Source organism: Mustela lutreola, chromosome 5 (assembly GCF_030435805.1).
Source record: "Mustela lutreola isolate mMusLut2 chromosome 5, mMusLut2.pri, whole genome shotgun sequence".
Lineage (NCBI taxonomy): Eukaryota > Metazoa > Chordata > Mammalia > Carnivora > Mustelidae > Mustela > Mustela lutreola.
The window spans coordinates 48,763,965-48,781,052 of record NC_081294.1 but is presented as its reverse complement, the minus strand read 5'-3'; the positions used below and the strand labels follow the sequence as shown (position 1 = coordinate 48,781,052).

General features: G+C 37.0%; 1 protein-coding gene across 2 annotated transcripts in view; it reads left to right on the top strand.

The window, feature by feature from the left end:
• The first annotated feature begins 2,092 nt into the window (after positions 1-2,092).
• The window catches only part of CLINT1 (clathrin interactor 1), a 60,527-nt gene continuing 45,531 nt past the window's right edge, over positions 2,093-17,088 (top strand). For both annotated transcript variants that reach the window (XM_059174171.1, XM_059174170.1), the window contains exon 1: positions 2,093-2,320. In XM_059174171.1, coding sequence (XP_059030154.1) covers positions 2,280-2,320 — 41 coding nt within the window. In that variant the 5' untranslated portion in view covers positions 2,093-2,279. The remainder of the gene's footprint in view (positions 2,321-17,088) is intronic.

Genomic DNA, 17,088 nt, shown 5'->3' with positions numbered 1-17,088 from the left:
GTTAGTCTTTGGAGACCACTTTTTAACAGACTCTCTTTGTCTGGTTCTTCTGAGTCCATTAGCGATTCCCTGGAATCAAAGGTAGACAGGCAGGTTTTTTGGCATTACATTCTAGAAGGCCCCAGCATGACAACTCGGGAATAAGTCTAGACACTTTCAAACTTGGTGCTGAAACAAGCAAAGTAGACAGGGACATTGTAATCTCTAGGTAATTCTGGTGATGCTGACTGTGAATTGCTATGAATCTGCAAACAGGCCCAGGGCAAGGAAGGTGGTTATTTTTACACCAGGCGCATTCTGCTGGTGTACCCTGGACCTGCTTGTTTGAAAGTTAACTTGCTGAGCTATTATTTATGCAAGGTAGTTTCTCTTTCTTATCTCCTCTGGCCATATTCCATCCTTTGAATCTTGGGCTGGACAGTCCTTTCTACAGGAAACAACCTTCTCATTTGAAAGCCCCGTTTCTCTACCTATCTCTTCTCATCTTTCCCTGCCTCTCCCCACCCACCAATCAAATACATTTCAAGTCTGCCCCGGCACTCCTATCTTGGCAAAGCTTTGAGATAGCTTTGTCCCAATTTCTGCTTTTTTTTTTTTTCCCTGTCTGGCAATTCTTTCAACTTGCTCCTTTCAGGCCTCAATCCCAAAGCTGCATTGAAACCCTTTCGAAAATGCTTCCAATAATTATATGGATGCAATGTGAAGAGGGGACTTGACCTGAGCAACTAGGGGGTCAGAAGTTCCGGGTTCTTGATTTAGGATCATTGTTAACAGGCGTCACAACTGGCAGCAATTAATCTCACTTCTCCCTTGTGAATCAGTCTTCCTCTGTTCCTTCCACCAGATACTCTTTTCTTGCAGATCTTTTTTATGGCTAGCTCCTTTTCATCATTCAAGTTTTAGCGTAAATACAGTGTCCTCAAAGAGGCCCTAAACACTCCCTAACATTATTTTCCTCTAACATCATTCTCTGTAACATTATCTCCTGTTTTCTTCAACCACTATCTATCTGCAATGATCTTAAATGTCTCTTTAATTATTATATTTGCTCTAAAGACCTTTAAGATCCTAGAGAGCCTAGGTTGTAACAATCTTGTTCCCAGCTGTATTCCTTACTCCGAGCACACTGAAAATTCTCAATAAATATTTATAAAATGAAAAGCACTGTAAAATTTAAGCAGTTTGGATCAAATGAATTTTAAGGTTTCTTGCAGCTTTAACATGAACATTGTTAAAAATGAATAAGTGAAAAATGAAGTGACAGCAGCCACTACAATAAAACACTGAATGCAGCGTGTCTATACCTATGCTTAAGAATATAAACCTGCCAAGTTCTTGGTCATGTCCTAGTGATGTCTTTCTAGTTTTTTATAGAGTGTGAACTGAGTTTCTGAGCTTCAAGATGAAGTATCTACGGAGTATATTAGATAGCTGCCTGAATATAAAACCACTGTATCATAGAATTAAAGGGGAGTAAGTTTTAGAATACAGTCTCTTCAATTTACAGGTGTGGAAATTCAGGCCCTAAGAAGGAGGTATCCTGGAACCAAATACAGTGATGCTTCTGTCATTGTGGAAAACAAATACATATGGCAACAACATTTCTGTATAATCATTATTAATAACACAGCAATACTTTATATTTCTTAATTTTTTCTGGACTGTTCCCATGTTATTTATTCTGTACTTTCTCAGGTAATATTTTAACAAGACTTATTTCACAAGAAAATCCTTTCATTTTGAAGGCTCAAAATTATAGCACGCTGTGGACTGTTTCTGGGGAGAAGCAATGGTTTACGTTTGAAAAGTTTGAATGCAGCTAGATCCTATGTTAATGCTTCTGACACTTGAGCACGGAGGATTCGTTAAAACACATTTAACTGGGCCCCATCATCCAGAGTTTCTGGTTTCGGAGATCAGAGGCATGGGGAAGCGTGCGTAGGACTGGGAAAGTCTGACAAATATAGTACCAAACTTACCACACTAACATTCTCAGCTTAACCGGTCCGCTATGTCCGCAGAGAACTACAAGTCCCGGCGTACCCCGCGCACAGCGGGCGGAAAGTCGGGCACTTCCGCTCCACGCAGCGCCTCTGCCCCCGCGTCTCGACGTGTCACCGGCGGCGCCGCGGCTGTGGCAAGGGAAGGACCTAACTGGGGGAGTTCGAGGCGGCGGGCGGCGGCAGCGACCCCGGCCTGGATCTGCCCCGGCGCGGAAGTGTCCCGGGGTCCGTGGGGAGTAGGGGAGGGAGGCGGCGGCTCGGCCCGCACGGGGCACAATGTTGAACATGTGGAAGGTGCGGGAGCTGGTGGACAAAGCGTGAGTATCGGGGGTCAGTTGTGGCCGAGGCCCACGCAGGGGAGGGGAGGAAGGGGGAAGGGGAGCTGGCCCCGCGCCCGGGGCCTCCCGCGTCACGCCCCCCGGCTCGGCCAGCCCCATCATGGCGGCGGCCGGCTCTTACCCTGGCCCAGAGCTCGTCCAGACCGGCGAGACTGAGAAGGGACCCTTCCTGGTTTCAGAACATCCCGTTAGCCCCTTCCTCTCCTGTGCAGGCCTTCCTCATCTTGCCCCTACCTCCATCCCACTAGGCACAGACCATTTGGTCAGGGGAGGGGGCGGGGTTGTCTAGAGCTGGGTCGCTGCCCTGACCGAAGGACAGTCTTTGGCCCCAGGCTTTGGGCTTTGCTTCCAGGGTAGCAGCGAAGGTTTGGGGGTGAGGGACGCAATGCACTGACGCTCTGTGTTCCTTAGGGTGTGGTGCGGAGACCTCGGGCCCCGTCAGATTGTGTACTTTACCTTCTGGGTTTCTTTTAATTCTAATAACCTGAAGAGTTGGAGTGGGTGATAGGTGTAACAAGTGGCGGTTGTGGTCAGACCGAAGTTACTCAAGAGGAGATTCATCCTTTGCTTTCCTAACGCTAGTGAAAGTAGATCACCATGTAACTTATTGTGATTCTTCTTTCCTCTGTTTCTTTTCCACTACACTTCATTTTTGGAGGGCCAGTTGTTCCATTTGGGGCAATTAACAAGTCATTAAGACATTTCCCTTAAAGAAAGAAACAGCCCAGGTTTATATCCTGTTGATCTGCTGTTAACGTCCCTCACAGGTAAAATGACTAATAATGTGGATGATTTCCTTTACACTTAACACTTAAGTGATAACTTCAGTGTCTCACTACACTAAGAAAACCTTACTTAACGGACATAACAATGGTTAAGTAAGTTCTTCTAGGCCAGCAGGAAATAAAGTTTAAGATTTTAACTGGGTCTCTTCCTTTTGGGTTCTAGTGCTTGCGCAATATGTGTGGTGATAAAAAACGTTTTGTGGTACCAGCCCAACCTAAAATCAGGAAGTGTAAATGGCAAACTATTGAGTCTTTCTTGACACCAAAAACAACAAAACAAAGGCAAAAAACAAAAAACCACCATTCATAGTGGTATGGATAATGCATCGGATAGAACTTAGGGTTTGACCACATTTTCAGATTTTCTGAGCTACCAAGGCAATAGAGCACCTAAAAAAACCCCATAGGTTTCAGAATCTGAAGAGCTTTGTAACCTTGGCAAGTTACTTAATCTTTAAGTGCCCTAGTTTTCTTAGGTGCAGTGTGTAAATAATAATAGATACCTACCTTACAGTGTTGTAAGGATTAAGGGCTAAAGGCTTTACATATAAAACCCCTAACACAATATGTTTAGATCGGTATACTTTTGATAACTGTAACAGATGTTCTGCATTGAGAGTGAGATAAACATTAGAAGAGAAGCACCATGTTTGAAGAGTGATTTGCTTTAATAATTTTCCTTTATCAGCTATTCATTTGATGGGTAAGCCCTCAGACATTTATATTGGGCTTATTTTGCTATTTATACAGCCTTTGCTTTCTAAAGATAAAATCATTGTTCTTTTCTAGATCCAGGTTCATTAGTTGTTCTTTAATTTTTTTCCCCTGTGGATGCCATGTATGCTCTGCAGGATCATTGGTTGGTTTTTGTTTTGTTTTGTTTTTTGGGTTTTTTTTTTAATATACGATACAAGGACTTAGATACCAGCTTAAATCGTTTTTAAAAGTCTAAAAGTCTCTACAAAACTAGCTATTTCTAAGTCAGAGAACAGAAGAGGAAACCATTAAGAAACACCTTGTTATCTTGGAGGACTAAGTTTGTGGTACTCACAAATTTGCAGAGACTATATACATTTTTCAGGGGAAAGAAATCAAGACAATGTTCCTGCTCTTGTACAGTTCATATTGTTTTGTCTTTATCACCTATGTTACTAATCTTCAAGTGTTCAGGTTAAATTTGCCACGGAAGTAGTTATCAAGTTGTAATGGAACAACTGTTCTTAAAAAAGAACTCTGTCTTCCTTTTTACTACCCACTTTAGAATGGAGACTTGAACCAAGTTATTCAAGAACATGTAAGAATGTTGCACCAAGGACTTTTTAAAGCTTTTGTGGGTGTCTGACACATGATACTAAGATGTGAGGTTATTTTACTGATGAATACTCAGGATTTAATTTTCATCTTTCACTGGCAGAAGAGAAGAAAATCTTCCCTCAAAATGTAAGAACCAGTACCTCTGTTACTGTGTTCAGTTAGACTCTTCACCTTAAAATGCCATGGTGGAGGAGAAATGGATCCATAGAATGGCTACTTTGATTATTAGGGGGATAAGGTATTGAGGGAACTTGACATAAAGAAACAACGGAGTGATTAAGGATTACTCAGTGAGTTTGGATTACGGGCACTAGTTGGAGACCTGGGTTCAGATTCTGATACTGCCTTTTAAGCTAGCCATATGTCTAATTTTAGAGAGAATCACATAGATCTCCAGATTATAGATTCCTTATCTGTAAAATGAGGGGACTAGGGTAGAGAAAGACTTTACAACTTCACTGGCTCTTTGGAGACATGAATTTCCATCAGTGGGAAAGAAATGAAAGTAGTATTTCATAATAGCAGATAAATTTTGGAAAGTCATTATCCTCCAGAGATATTTTGGGCTGAAAAGGGAATTTTTTTTAAGTGGTAATCAATATATGTTATATGTAAATGCTTTATGCAGTAAATAAGTGCAACCCATGACTCAGGAGAACAAGGACTTTCATTTAGCATATATCCCTAACCAGTGAGGTTTACTTCAGAAAGAAAAATGTACTTTTTCAGAATAAGTTCCCTGGAGCTACAGTTAGATCAAGTATGGTGGCAGTTCTGAAGCATAATGATATATTTCAAATACTGGCTTTTGAGAGCTTGAAGACCTGGAGGGTGAGGAGATACTCTCCACAATTCTTGCACCTCCTGGCAGTATTAAATGGCTTGTCTTGCAGAACACTGAAGAAAAGCAGATAAAGTCATAGGCCAGCCAGAGCTTGGAGGAAAAATTCCTCCCACTTGTACTCAAGTTGCATAAAAGGCAGCGTTGGCAGGAAAGGATAAGTGGCACCACTCTTACTGACTAGGATTAGCTTGACCACTGTTGTGTGACCTGCCTTCTTGTAATGAAATTGGATAACTTTTATATTTCGTCATCCTACATGGTATAGATTGAAAGGTGCTGCAATTCTCTATTTTTTCTCCAAATTTTGGAAATACAGTGAACGTGACCTGATAGTAGTAGATCACAACTGCTGCTTATTATTCAGACGCGGCTAATTCTTATCTTTCATCTCCGGGAGTAATATTAATGGTAAATCTATTTCATTAGTGGTCCTTGCTCTTTTTTTTTCTTTTTTAAAATATTTTATTTACTTATTTGACAGAGAGAGACACAGTGAGAGAGGGATCACAAGCAGGGGAAGTGGGAGAGGGAGAAACAGTCTCTGATCCCGGGACCACGACACAAGCAGAAGGCAGACACCCAATGACTGAGCCACCCAGGCGCTCCAGTGGTTCTTTCTCTTTTTATGATAGTGATTTCCAGGCGTGGGCTAACTCCTATAGAAAGGCAGCTGTTATAGATAGTCCATTTTAAGTTATCTTCCTAAGCATCGCTTGCATTTTCCCCCAAAGGCTGATTTTTGTTGGTGTTACCTGCATGTTTAGCTCATGTAATCGAGCGACAGAAACTGCTGTTCTAGTCTACAACCCGGAGGGAGAACTTTTGGCTTTTATAGAAAATAGTTTCATTCGGTTATTTCAACAGATAATACATTTATTATTTTTTTGGAGTAGTACTGTACTTTCTGAACTTGAAAAGTATAATACCTGCCTTCAAGAAACTTGACATTGGGGCCCCTATGTGGCTCAGTCATTAAGCTTCTGCCTTCTGTTCATGATCCTGGGAGCAGAGTCCCCCATCAGGTTTCTTGCTCAGTGGGAAGCCTGCTTCCCTCTCCCACTCACTCTGCTTGTATTCCCCTTTTTGTCTGTATGTGTCTCCCTCTCTCTGTCAAATAAATAAATAAAACCTTAAAAAGAAAAAAAAAAGAAAGAAAAAAGAAACTTGACATTATATGATAGGCTACAACTTGAACTTATCAGTTTTGCCTTTTAGTCCGCACATGGTTTCCCCTTTATTTCCCTATCATCTTACCAGTAAATCTCTCTTCCGTGTGTGTCTTAGAATTTGAAAGCCAACATGACTGTCTGCTTTTTATTATTCCCATATCAAATTTTGGGGAACCAATTACAGATAATTGTTACTGCTGAAATAATTATCCTCCTTCTCCTCTAGTAAGTGGTTATAAGAAGATATTAAGAATTTAATTCCAAAGAACGAAGGGTTTAATTTATCTTCTGCCAGCATTTCTTTAGTTTAAATTAGCCTATTTAGTACTAGTGTCAAAATGCTTTTAAAAATCACTTAGTTGCCTCTTGTGTTTTTCTGTGCCATGTGTGTTAGTTTGCAAGTAGTTTTTCATCTGCTTACTGATATATCCACTAAAAGTACTTGGCTTTTTTTTTTTTTTTTTTTTTAATTTTAAATTACACTTACTAGTACTCCTGGTTTTTACAGTATGACTCCACAGTTGAACCTTTTTTTCTATGCTCTTGTATTGTTTTCTTATTTATTTCTAATGTTTACTTATATTTCTTTTAAGAAAAAAGAGTATAGGCAGTTTAACGTTTTAATCTTGAAGAAATTTTACTGTTTTATCTTTCATATTAGGATATATTTAGCTTTTAGAAAGTTCTTTTTTTTTTTTTTTTTTTTTTTTTTTTAGTATTTGTCATAGCTCTTAGATACAATGAGTTAACTCCTTTTAGCCTCAGCTGACATTACTTAACATTCTAGAACAACATATTTAACTGTTTATTCCTTTATGCTTTTTTAAGGTGTCATTTCATAAGTTTTCCTTGTTCAGTTGACTTGTGTGTGTTTGTCCATCCACCTGTTTTTATAGTAATTTGCTAGCAAGACACCTTATCCTACTACACCTCCAGGCAATATGGATCTGTGAAGCAGTTTGATTTAGAGATCAGAACTTGACTAAAATCTGGGTCCACTACTAAGAAGCAGTGGTCTTTTTTTTTTTTTTTTTTTAGAAGTAGTGGTCTTGGGCATTGAAACAATATCTCTACATTTTTCTGTCTAGGAAGTGGAGATACTTTTTTTTACAGGGTTCTTGTGAGGATTAAATTCATGTGATACACTTAGCATATTATCTGACATAAACTCTTGAAATGCCTATTGTTATTATGTAATACAAAAAGTAATTTGTAACATACAAAAAATTCAAAAGAATAAGTGTTTAAAAAAATAAAGAAAATATTGTTGTCAGACTACATTATTTACAAGTATGTAAGAACTGTGTTTTAATCCTGAATCATTATTTTCAGGGGCACTCTTTCATAAAGCTCTTCATCTGAATGGACAGCTTAACCTACATAAAGGAAAGCTCACTAAATATCTCTACTACCTGTGCTGTGTGTTGTTTTCACCAAGTTATAAAATCTTTTACTTTAATATTGTAAAGCATATTACAGAAGTAGTTCTTTAAAAAGACATGTTGAGGAATAGAGTCTTTGGGAAGACATATTGCAGTTTTCATCTGCTAATTTTTGTTCAGTTTGTTTTGTATTTTTTTCAAGATTTCAAAGATAGGGCTAATGTAGACTTTCCTCCTAAGATGTAAAAAGATTTATTTTTTGAAGGCAAATTGAAGTTGATGGTTTATTCTTAAGAAACTGAACAGTATCAAGAAAAAGAAATCTCTGGGGTGCCTAGGTGGCTTGGTGGGCAAAAGCCTCTGCCTTCGGCTCAGGTCATGATCCCAGGGGTCCTGGGAGGAGCCCCACATTGGGCTCTCTGCTTGGCCAGGAGCCTGCTTCTCCTCTCTGTCTGCCTGCCTCTCTGCCTACTTGTGATCTCTGTCTGTCAAATAAATAAATCTTTAAAAAAAAAATCTTAAAAAAAAAGAAATCTCTAAAATATATCATATTTGTAACCTCTGACAATAGATGAGCAATATATACAAGTAAAGAACATCGCAGAAGGAGTTTTCCAATTATTCAGTCCATTCTCCCAAGTTGGCAAGAATTTTTTTTTGGCTTACCAGAGCTCTTCAGCCTGAAAATTAAATACAGGTAAAAGAACATAATGTACTCCCACGTTGGAAACAGTTTATAGCTGTTTGTGACTTGTGGATAGATTCAACTAATGAACTATTAGATATGAATAATTTTGTTTATTTGCAACCATAGGCATGTTTTGTACTTAAGGAAAGTAGTTTGCTAATAAGAATGTCTTTTGACATGTGATTTTGTTAAGTTTCTAAATTCTTAGGGGAGTAGGTTCTATATAATTCAAATGTAAATAATTTTAACTTACACCTGCATTCACCACTACATGGCAGATGTGTATGCATGCTTTTGAAATGTTTCACTCAAAAATTCTCACCTAGGTGTGCTTGGGTGACTCAGTGGGGTTAAGCATCTGCTTTCAGTTCAGGTCTTGATACCAGGGTCCTTGTATCAAGCCCTGCATTGTCCTCCCTGTTCAATGGGGCATCTTCTGCTCCCTCTCCCTCTGCCCTCCCCTGGCTTATGTGTTCTCTCTCTCTCTCTTTCTGTCAAATGGATAAAAATTTTTAAAAAAATTCTCATCTAGATCTAGCCTTAAATTTTTTAAATAGAAAAACCACCTGCTTTGAATATTCAATTTCTTGTTTCTTGCCATTTGTTTTCATGTATTTTTAGGAAATCATTAAAGAACAGTGCAAATAAATATGATGAGGGTTTTTTCCTATTGATTTTTCTCATATTCATTCTTCAGCTTAAGGTTGTCTGATTAAAACTGTTTTTGTAATTAACCCTTAATAGTTAAAGAATACCCTTGGTTTAATGTGTTTGGCTTGTATTTATAAGTTTGGCATTAAATGAAGTGTCGCTTATTTCTCATGAAGCCAAATGAAAATTTTAATTTTAATCCTATAACCTGCTTTTCACATAGCACTAGTGATTCTTTAAAAATACTGTATCGGATCTGCCTCAGAGCCTTTGTCACTCCTCACTGCCTCTAGCCTGTACTTGATTTGTCTCTCTACTGCCCCCTGTGACCTCATCTACCACTCTGATTCTCTGTTTACTCCCCATATAAAATAGCATGCATTCACCTGCATCACTCCTTTCCCCTCTTACTGCCTTTATTTACAGCTGCTGCCTCAGGGATTAAACTCCTTAAAGGGAGGGACTTTGTTTTGTTTACTCCTGTATTACTGACTCTTAGAACAGCATATTATATATAGTAGGTGCTCAATGAATATTTTTGAATATCTTAAATTTGATAAGCTGATTTATATTACTGAGGAAATCTTCCAAGTCCATATATTTTTAATAAAAGCTAGTAGTTATTTAACATTTGCCATATGCTAAGAACAATTGTGACAACATTATTATCGTCTTCAATGTATTGATGAGGAAATGGGCCGCAGAGATGTCCAGGCACTTGCCCAGAGTAACACATCTAGAAAATAAGAGTCTAGATTTAAATCTAGATGACAGCTGTAAGGACATATATTTAACAGTTTTTGCTACTTTTACAGGACATTAAACAAAGAATGCCTTATTTTACTATAATAAGGGTGAGTTACTAGTGTATACCTTACACTAATTAAAAATTAATTAGAAAGAAATTTATAATTCTTAAGTTCCTGAACCAAATTCAGTGAGTTTTTTCCCCCCTGTATGTACCTATTATAAAAGAAAAACTTTCTGGACTCTTGCAGAACTTTGAATAATGTCTGTAACTTGGATGCCCTTTAACAGAAGGAAAGCAAACAGATGTTTGTGTATGTGCAAAAGAAAATCTTGGGTTTTGTAGTGAAGGTGCTCACTACTTAATCTTAGAAAGTATAACAGTTATGAGCTATAGTATGTGCTTCAGAATTAGTAGTCTTTTTTTTTTTTTTAAAGATTTTATTTATTTATCAGAGAGAGAGGGGGGCAGAGAGCAAGCACAGGCAGACAGAATGGCAGGCAGAGGCAGAGGGAGAAGCAGGCTCCCTGCCGAGCAAGGAGCCAGATGTGGGACTCGATCCCAGGACGCTGGGATCATGACCCCAGCCGAAGGCAGCTGCTTAACCAACTGAGCCACTCAGGCGTCCCAGAATTAGTAGTCTTATAGCCAGTTTCCACAACTTTAAAGTTTCATATAATCCTTTGATCTTTAGATTGTGGTCTTTGCTGTGCATGTACTACTATGTTGTATGAATCTGATTTATGCGCAACTTTTCCCAATTTTTCTTCAGATTGAGAATATATTCCAGAGTCCATTATATACTTACCTAAGTACTATGTTTTTGGTATAGGTTATAAATATTTAAATGTTATGCAGTAACTGAAAATCATTACTAATCATGGCCATTCATTAAAAAGGTCCTTCACTGAGTATTCAGTAAACATCTTCCATGAGCCCTATGGAGTATTATAAGATGAGAGAGACCTTAAGGTTCCAGTAGCAGCATTTGATTCTGTCAAGCAGATGTACCTGAAAAGCACATGAAAAAGAAATAGAGAATAATACAAGATGGTATGATACCTGAATTTGGGGTATAGGAGTGTAAATACTGTTGAAATTCAGAGAATAAAAAGAACAAGATAGCAAAAGCTTCATGTAAGAGATACATCCTGCGATACTTTTTCTTTTTTACGTGTATTTGCCTGAAAGGAAGATGAGGCTGAATAAGGTATCAAACATGAAGTGCAAAATCTGAAACCATTCAAATAACAATGTAGAGTCACTGATAAGAACCTGCTCCCAAATGGTTCCAAACATAGGATAACATCAGTGAATACTTTCTGAGATGATGCTCCATCACAAAAGGAAGAGCCCTTCCTACTCCAATCAGATCGTACAAAGTAAATAATTTTGAAGTATAGATATTTGGATTTTTTTAATGGCTTCAGGGGAGCTAAATTATAGAGGATTAAATTTTGGTGGCGGGGTTCTGGAAGTAATTTTCTGTATGTCAGAAAAGTTGAACCTAGTTTTTAGGATTTGGATATACATTTATATGGATAAATCTGAGTTCAATCAATCAAGGGTAAAAAACGAAAAACTCAATTTAAACAAAATATCAAATACTCGACTTCAGATAGAGGTAGTTTTACAAGCATCACTATTGAAGTAGGTACAGGATTTCTCATTTTAGCTTTGTTGATAAGATTTTAGTTACAGGGGCTCCTGGGTGGCCCAGTTGTTAAGCTTCAGCCTTCTGCTCAGGTCATGATCCCAGGCTTCCTTCTCAGGGGAGGTGTACTGCTCTCTCTCCCACTCCCCCTGCTTGTGTTCCCTCTTGCACTGCATCTCTGTCAAATAAATAAATAAATAATCGATCTTTTTTTTTTTAAGGGGGGGGTTAGTTACATACTTTGGTTAGTGCTTGATATTTATCAGTGTTTCTTTCTTTTTTTTTTTTTTTTAAGATTTTATTTATTTATTTGACAGACAGAGATCACAAGGAGACAGAGAGACAGGGAGAGAGAGAGGAGGAAGCAGGCTCCCTGCTGAGCAGAGAGCCCGGCGGGGGCTCGATCCCAGGACCCTGGGATCATGACCTGAGCCGAAGGCAGAGGCTTTAACCCACTGAGCCACCCAGGCGCCCCTTTATCAGTGTTTCTGAACTTAATCAGGTAGAAGTGAAAATAATCAGTCATGTGATCACACTGTACAATATCGTACAATGTCAGGCATTTGTGTCTACAATGATGTAATTTTCATGTCCCAGTGCAGAATTTTGCATCAATTTATCATTCCCTTAGAATAGTATAAAGCTATTTTTTTTTAAGGGTAACTAATTTCAGAACTTCCTTTTAGATTTTTTTCATGAAGGAATCAGGTAGTACATTTACTAAAATTACATATTCAGAAAGATAATGGTCATGAGTATGCCCAAGCTGAGCAGATTCCTTTGGATTTCAGTTTTATTATTAAATGAGTGGTGGTAGGCCACCTGAGAATGAACCTGGTCTTTGAGCTCTGTGCTCAGCAGGGAGTCTGCTTAAGATTCTCTCTTTCTCTCAAATAAAATCTTTAAATGAGCCGTGGAATGGGGTAATTAGAAGAGAGACCTGATAAATTAAGAGATTTTGTCCAATTTTCCTGTATAAAATGGGATAAGTTCTAACTTCCAGGACTGTTAAAAGAATTTATTGAGTTACTGTATTATGGAAATGTTATCACTGTGTTCTCAATGAATTCTTCAGTGTTTTTCTTTTGTTTATTTAGTTTCCTCATTGGGAGACTGCTTTAAAAACAATAACCCAGGATTAAAAGAGATGAACAAAGACTGTTATTCCTTAGATTAGTTCTAATTAAAAGAAATTTAAAAGTTGGCAGAAATTTTTAAATAAACTGTTAAATGTTAAACCCCCTTACCAGTAAAATTTTTACTATTAAAATTATTATAGTGGCTATTTTATCCATACCTGTATAAACTAGAATTGGGATCTAGAACACAAAATTAACACTACACTTACTTTTTAATACCTTGGATATTTGATCTGTTTGTGAAGCCATTTTAACACATAATACCTCTTAAGAAGAACATCACAGTTTTTTCTTTATAAAAGAAAAATTTGATTTCTTGACAAATCTGTGCAAGAGGCATTAAACAACTGCCATCAGTAGCGAAAGATTGTCTAAAGCTGCTTTAAGAACAGAGTAGGAGTGGTTTTGGTTGTTGAATAGGAATAATATTCCATACTTTTAAAAAAACGGGACTTGAGAGGGTAGGCTTTTAAAATTTATTACCTTGGAAGCTTAGACTTCTAAAATTTATTAGAAATTGCACTTGAAGAACTTGAACTTGAATTGATAATGTCTACCACAGGATATACAGTTGAATTTGTAATGACTGGTATTTCCAAAACAACTTTCAAATAAATATCTTATGCTAAATATTTTACTAAGTTTTTCTAGCAAGTGGGAATGGGTGTCCTGGTTATTTAGAGTCATAAATATTCTGTCACTGTTGTATCTAAATACAACATTTTGCTAGCTTTTATTGTCATTAAATATGGTAATAGGTTACTGTGTTACATGGAAACTTTAGAACTAGAACGGCCCTAAGAGCTTAATTAAGGGTGTTTTTTGCCTATTTATTAGTTGAGGAAAATGGTTAACCATTAGGATTTTTCAGTTGTGTAAGTATTTAAGATTGCTTGACATGCTAACATGCTTTAGAAAAGGAGATGTGGTGTTTGCTGTACTAAAAGGTTAAAATATGCATACTTTATATTACTAATTAATTGTTCCTTTTACTATAAGTTAAATATAAAATGACATTAATTATAAAATTTAGGTTAGCCTAAATTTCATTATGTTTTAACTCTGATAAACTTTAACATTTAAACTTTTGCATTCTGTATCTGAAAGCATAATGTTCATTCTGCATCTAGATTCTTAAGTGCATTAATAGAATAATGATTGCACTTGAAAAAGCTAGTCATTGCCTAGTTCAAAACTGAAATAAATGTTCTCCAAATTGTAGAATCAAGAAAATGATAGCTCAAAATGAAAAGGTAATAAACCTAACCATTTTCATGGAGTTTGACTTTTGTTCCAAGTTATGTATATTACCTAGAGAGACAAATTTAAAAAAAAAAAAACACTGAGGTAAGAATCACATAGCATTAACCATTTTAAAGTGCTGAATTCAGTGGCATTTAATACATTTACAATATTATGCAGTTAGGCAAAGTTTTAAATAATGTTTTATTCTGAAATTAAAGTTCTAGGAATAGTAAAGGAAACACCTGTAATCCTTTATCCTAATTCACCGATTTTTAAGATTTTTGCCGTATTTGCTTTACATTCTCTTCTTCCTCTTCCACTTCGTCTACACACACACACACACACACACACACACACATGTACATTTCTGATACATTTTTTAAAGTAGGTTACATACCACCTTTGCCTCAGAACTTCAGTGTGCCTTTCCTAAGAACAGAGATGATTATTCTATATAACCATAATATGGGTATCAGATTCAAGAAATTTAACATTGAAAGAATAATTTTCTCTCTCTGTAGCCTGTATTACAGTTGTGTTAAGTCATCTCATTCCAGTGCAGGATTCTGTCCAGGATCATGTATTTGTCATGACTCTTTAGTCTCCTTTAATGAGGAGTTCCTTAACTTTTCTTTGCCTCTCATAACATTGGCATTTTTGAAGATTATAAGCCAGTTATTTTATTTCTGTACTTAAGGTTATTCCTCAATTTAAGGTTAGCTGATGTTGTATGTATTCTGAGCTGGGATAGTACATTAATAGCATGTCCTTTTCAGGAGGTACACAAGGTCTGTATGCTCTGTTAATTTTGAGCACTAAGTCAAGGTGTTGTCTGGTTTCTTCACTGTGTAGTTAACTGTTCTCATCGTAATAAGAAATAAGCAGTCTGTGGGGAGATAGTTTAAGATCTCTTCTCATCAAACTCCCGCCTAGATTTAGCATCTGCTGATGCTTCTTGCTTTAACTGGTGTTCATTGTGATGGTTACAGTTGGTGACTCACCCTCTTCTATTACCTTCCCCCACACTCTGTCCTTGTATGTATTTATCAGTGTACCATACAGAAGAGCTTTCATTACTCCCCCTCCTTCCCTACATCCCTCCCTTATCATTTTATTCAGTGGGTTGTAATCCCTTGTCATTTTATTCAATGGGTTGTAATCCATACTGTCTTTATTTATTTCAGCATTCAAGTTGTCACAGTTTTGGCCAGTGGGAGCTTTGTAAAGCAGGCCTTTGTCTTTTTAGTGTGTGTTTTGTTTGGTTTTATTTTCATTTTGTTTTTTGGGCACTTTCTTACTTTCTGGATAAGATGTTTCAAACTTATCCTGTACTTTTACTACTTCAGCCCTGAAGTCAGTCATTTCTCCAAGGACCCCCTGGTCTTGGTTACTTTTAGTGCTGAGGCAGATTTTTTTTCTTTTTAAAAGATTTTATTTATTTATTTGACAGAGATTAGAAGTAGGCAGAGAGGCAGGCAGAGAGAGAGGGGGAAACAGGCTCTCTGCTGAGCAGAAAGCCAGATGCGGGGCTGGATCCTGGGACCCTGGGATCATGACCTGAGCCGAAGGCAGAGGCTTAACCCACTGAGGCAGATTTTATTTATTTATTTATTTGTTTGTTTATTTTGAGGCAGATTTTTAAAATACAGATGACAGGGTAGATTATATATAGAGAGATATTTGTCACAATTAAGATGTTAGAATTTCTTAGTATGTAGAAACACCTAGAGTAAGTACAAAGAGTTGGCATGTGGGAGAAGTAACAGTGGTGATTTTCTTCTGGATAATTAAGGTTTTGTTTTCATATTTTTAAACTTTAAGAGAATAAGCTATGTGAAGCCTGCTCCATTGCTAGTCTCTTCCTACTTTTTCCACTTCTAGCATTGTAATTTGCTTTCTACAAATCAGTTTAGTATAAAAAAACAATCAAAACACATGCTTTACAAGTATATGTATTGTAGATAATATAATTATGTCAATAAAATGCTTCTATAAAATGTATTCTTCCAGTGGTATTTCCTGTTACAGCCACCTACCTATAATTCATATACTTCTGTCATAATATAACTCTTGTTCAGTTTTTGAATTGTTTATGCTAGCAACTGATTACTGAGTAATTTAAGTATCAATTATGACAGCACTATTCTAATTAGAACGCTGGATGCTGACACTTCATTTAGCAAACAAGTGTAGAAATATCTATGGGACTTTTGTAGAATTAAGTATTGAGGATTAATTTTATATAGGTAGTCTTTTGATATATATGTTAAGTTTAGATTTATGCTTACTTTATCTGTAAACCAAATACATAATTCATTTGGAATATGAACTCCTTTTGACTTAAATTGGGAAAAATTGGTTATATGTTGAGAGTGGCATTTTTCCAACAGTTAAAAAAAAAAAAGTCATGTGTGTATATTAAAAAGCAGCGAAATTACACAATTTTAAATAAAACAGGGCCCTTGGGTGGCTCAGTAGTTAAGTGTCTACCTTCAGCTCAGATCATGGTCCCAAGGTCCTGGGAACTGAGTCCCACATTGAGCTCCCTGCCCAGCAGGAGCCTGCTTCCAAACCTCTCTCGCTGTCCCTCTATCTCTGTCAAATAAATAAACAAAATCTTTTTTAAAGTTTTTTTTTTTTTTTAAGATTTATTTATTTATTTATTTATTTGACAGACCACAAATAGAGAGGCAGACAGAGAGGAGGAAGTAGGCTCCCTGCTGAGCAGAGCCCAATGTGGGGCTCCATGCCATGACCCTGTAATCATGACCTGAGCCAAAGGCAGAGACTTTAACCCACTGAGCCACCCAGGCGCCCCAAAATCTTTATTAAATAATCCTTTAAAAAAGTAAAGTAAACACAAATAAGTTGCCCATTAAGAGTAAGAGTTTGAGAAATTTATGGAGATACAACACCACTGTTTGATTTTAACACAGATAATATATATCTCTTTGGTCATGTTGGGATTTATAAGGAGTAATTTGAAAATAACATTTTTCAGAGTTTTTTAGGATATATGATGATAATCTTTTAGTGAATGAATTATAGTATATTCTTAATGTTTATATAATCTCTGATGAGAAAGCGAAAATTGTAGGTATGCTTCTCATGTCAGATACCCATATGAC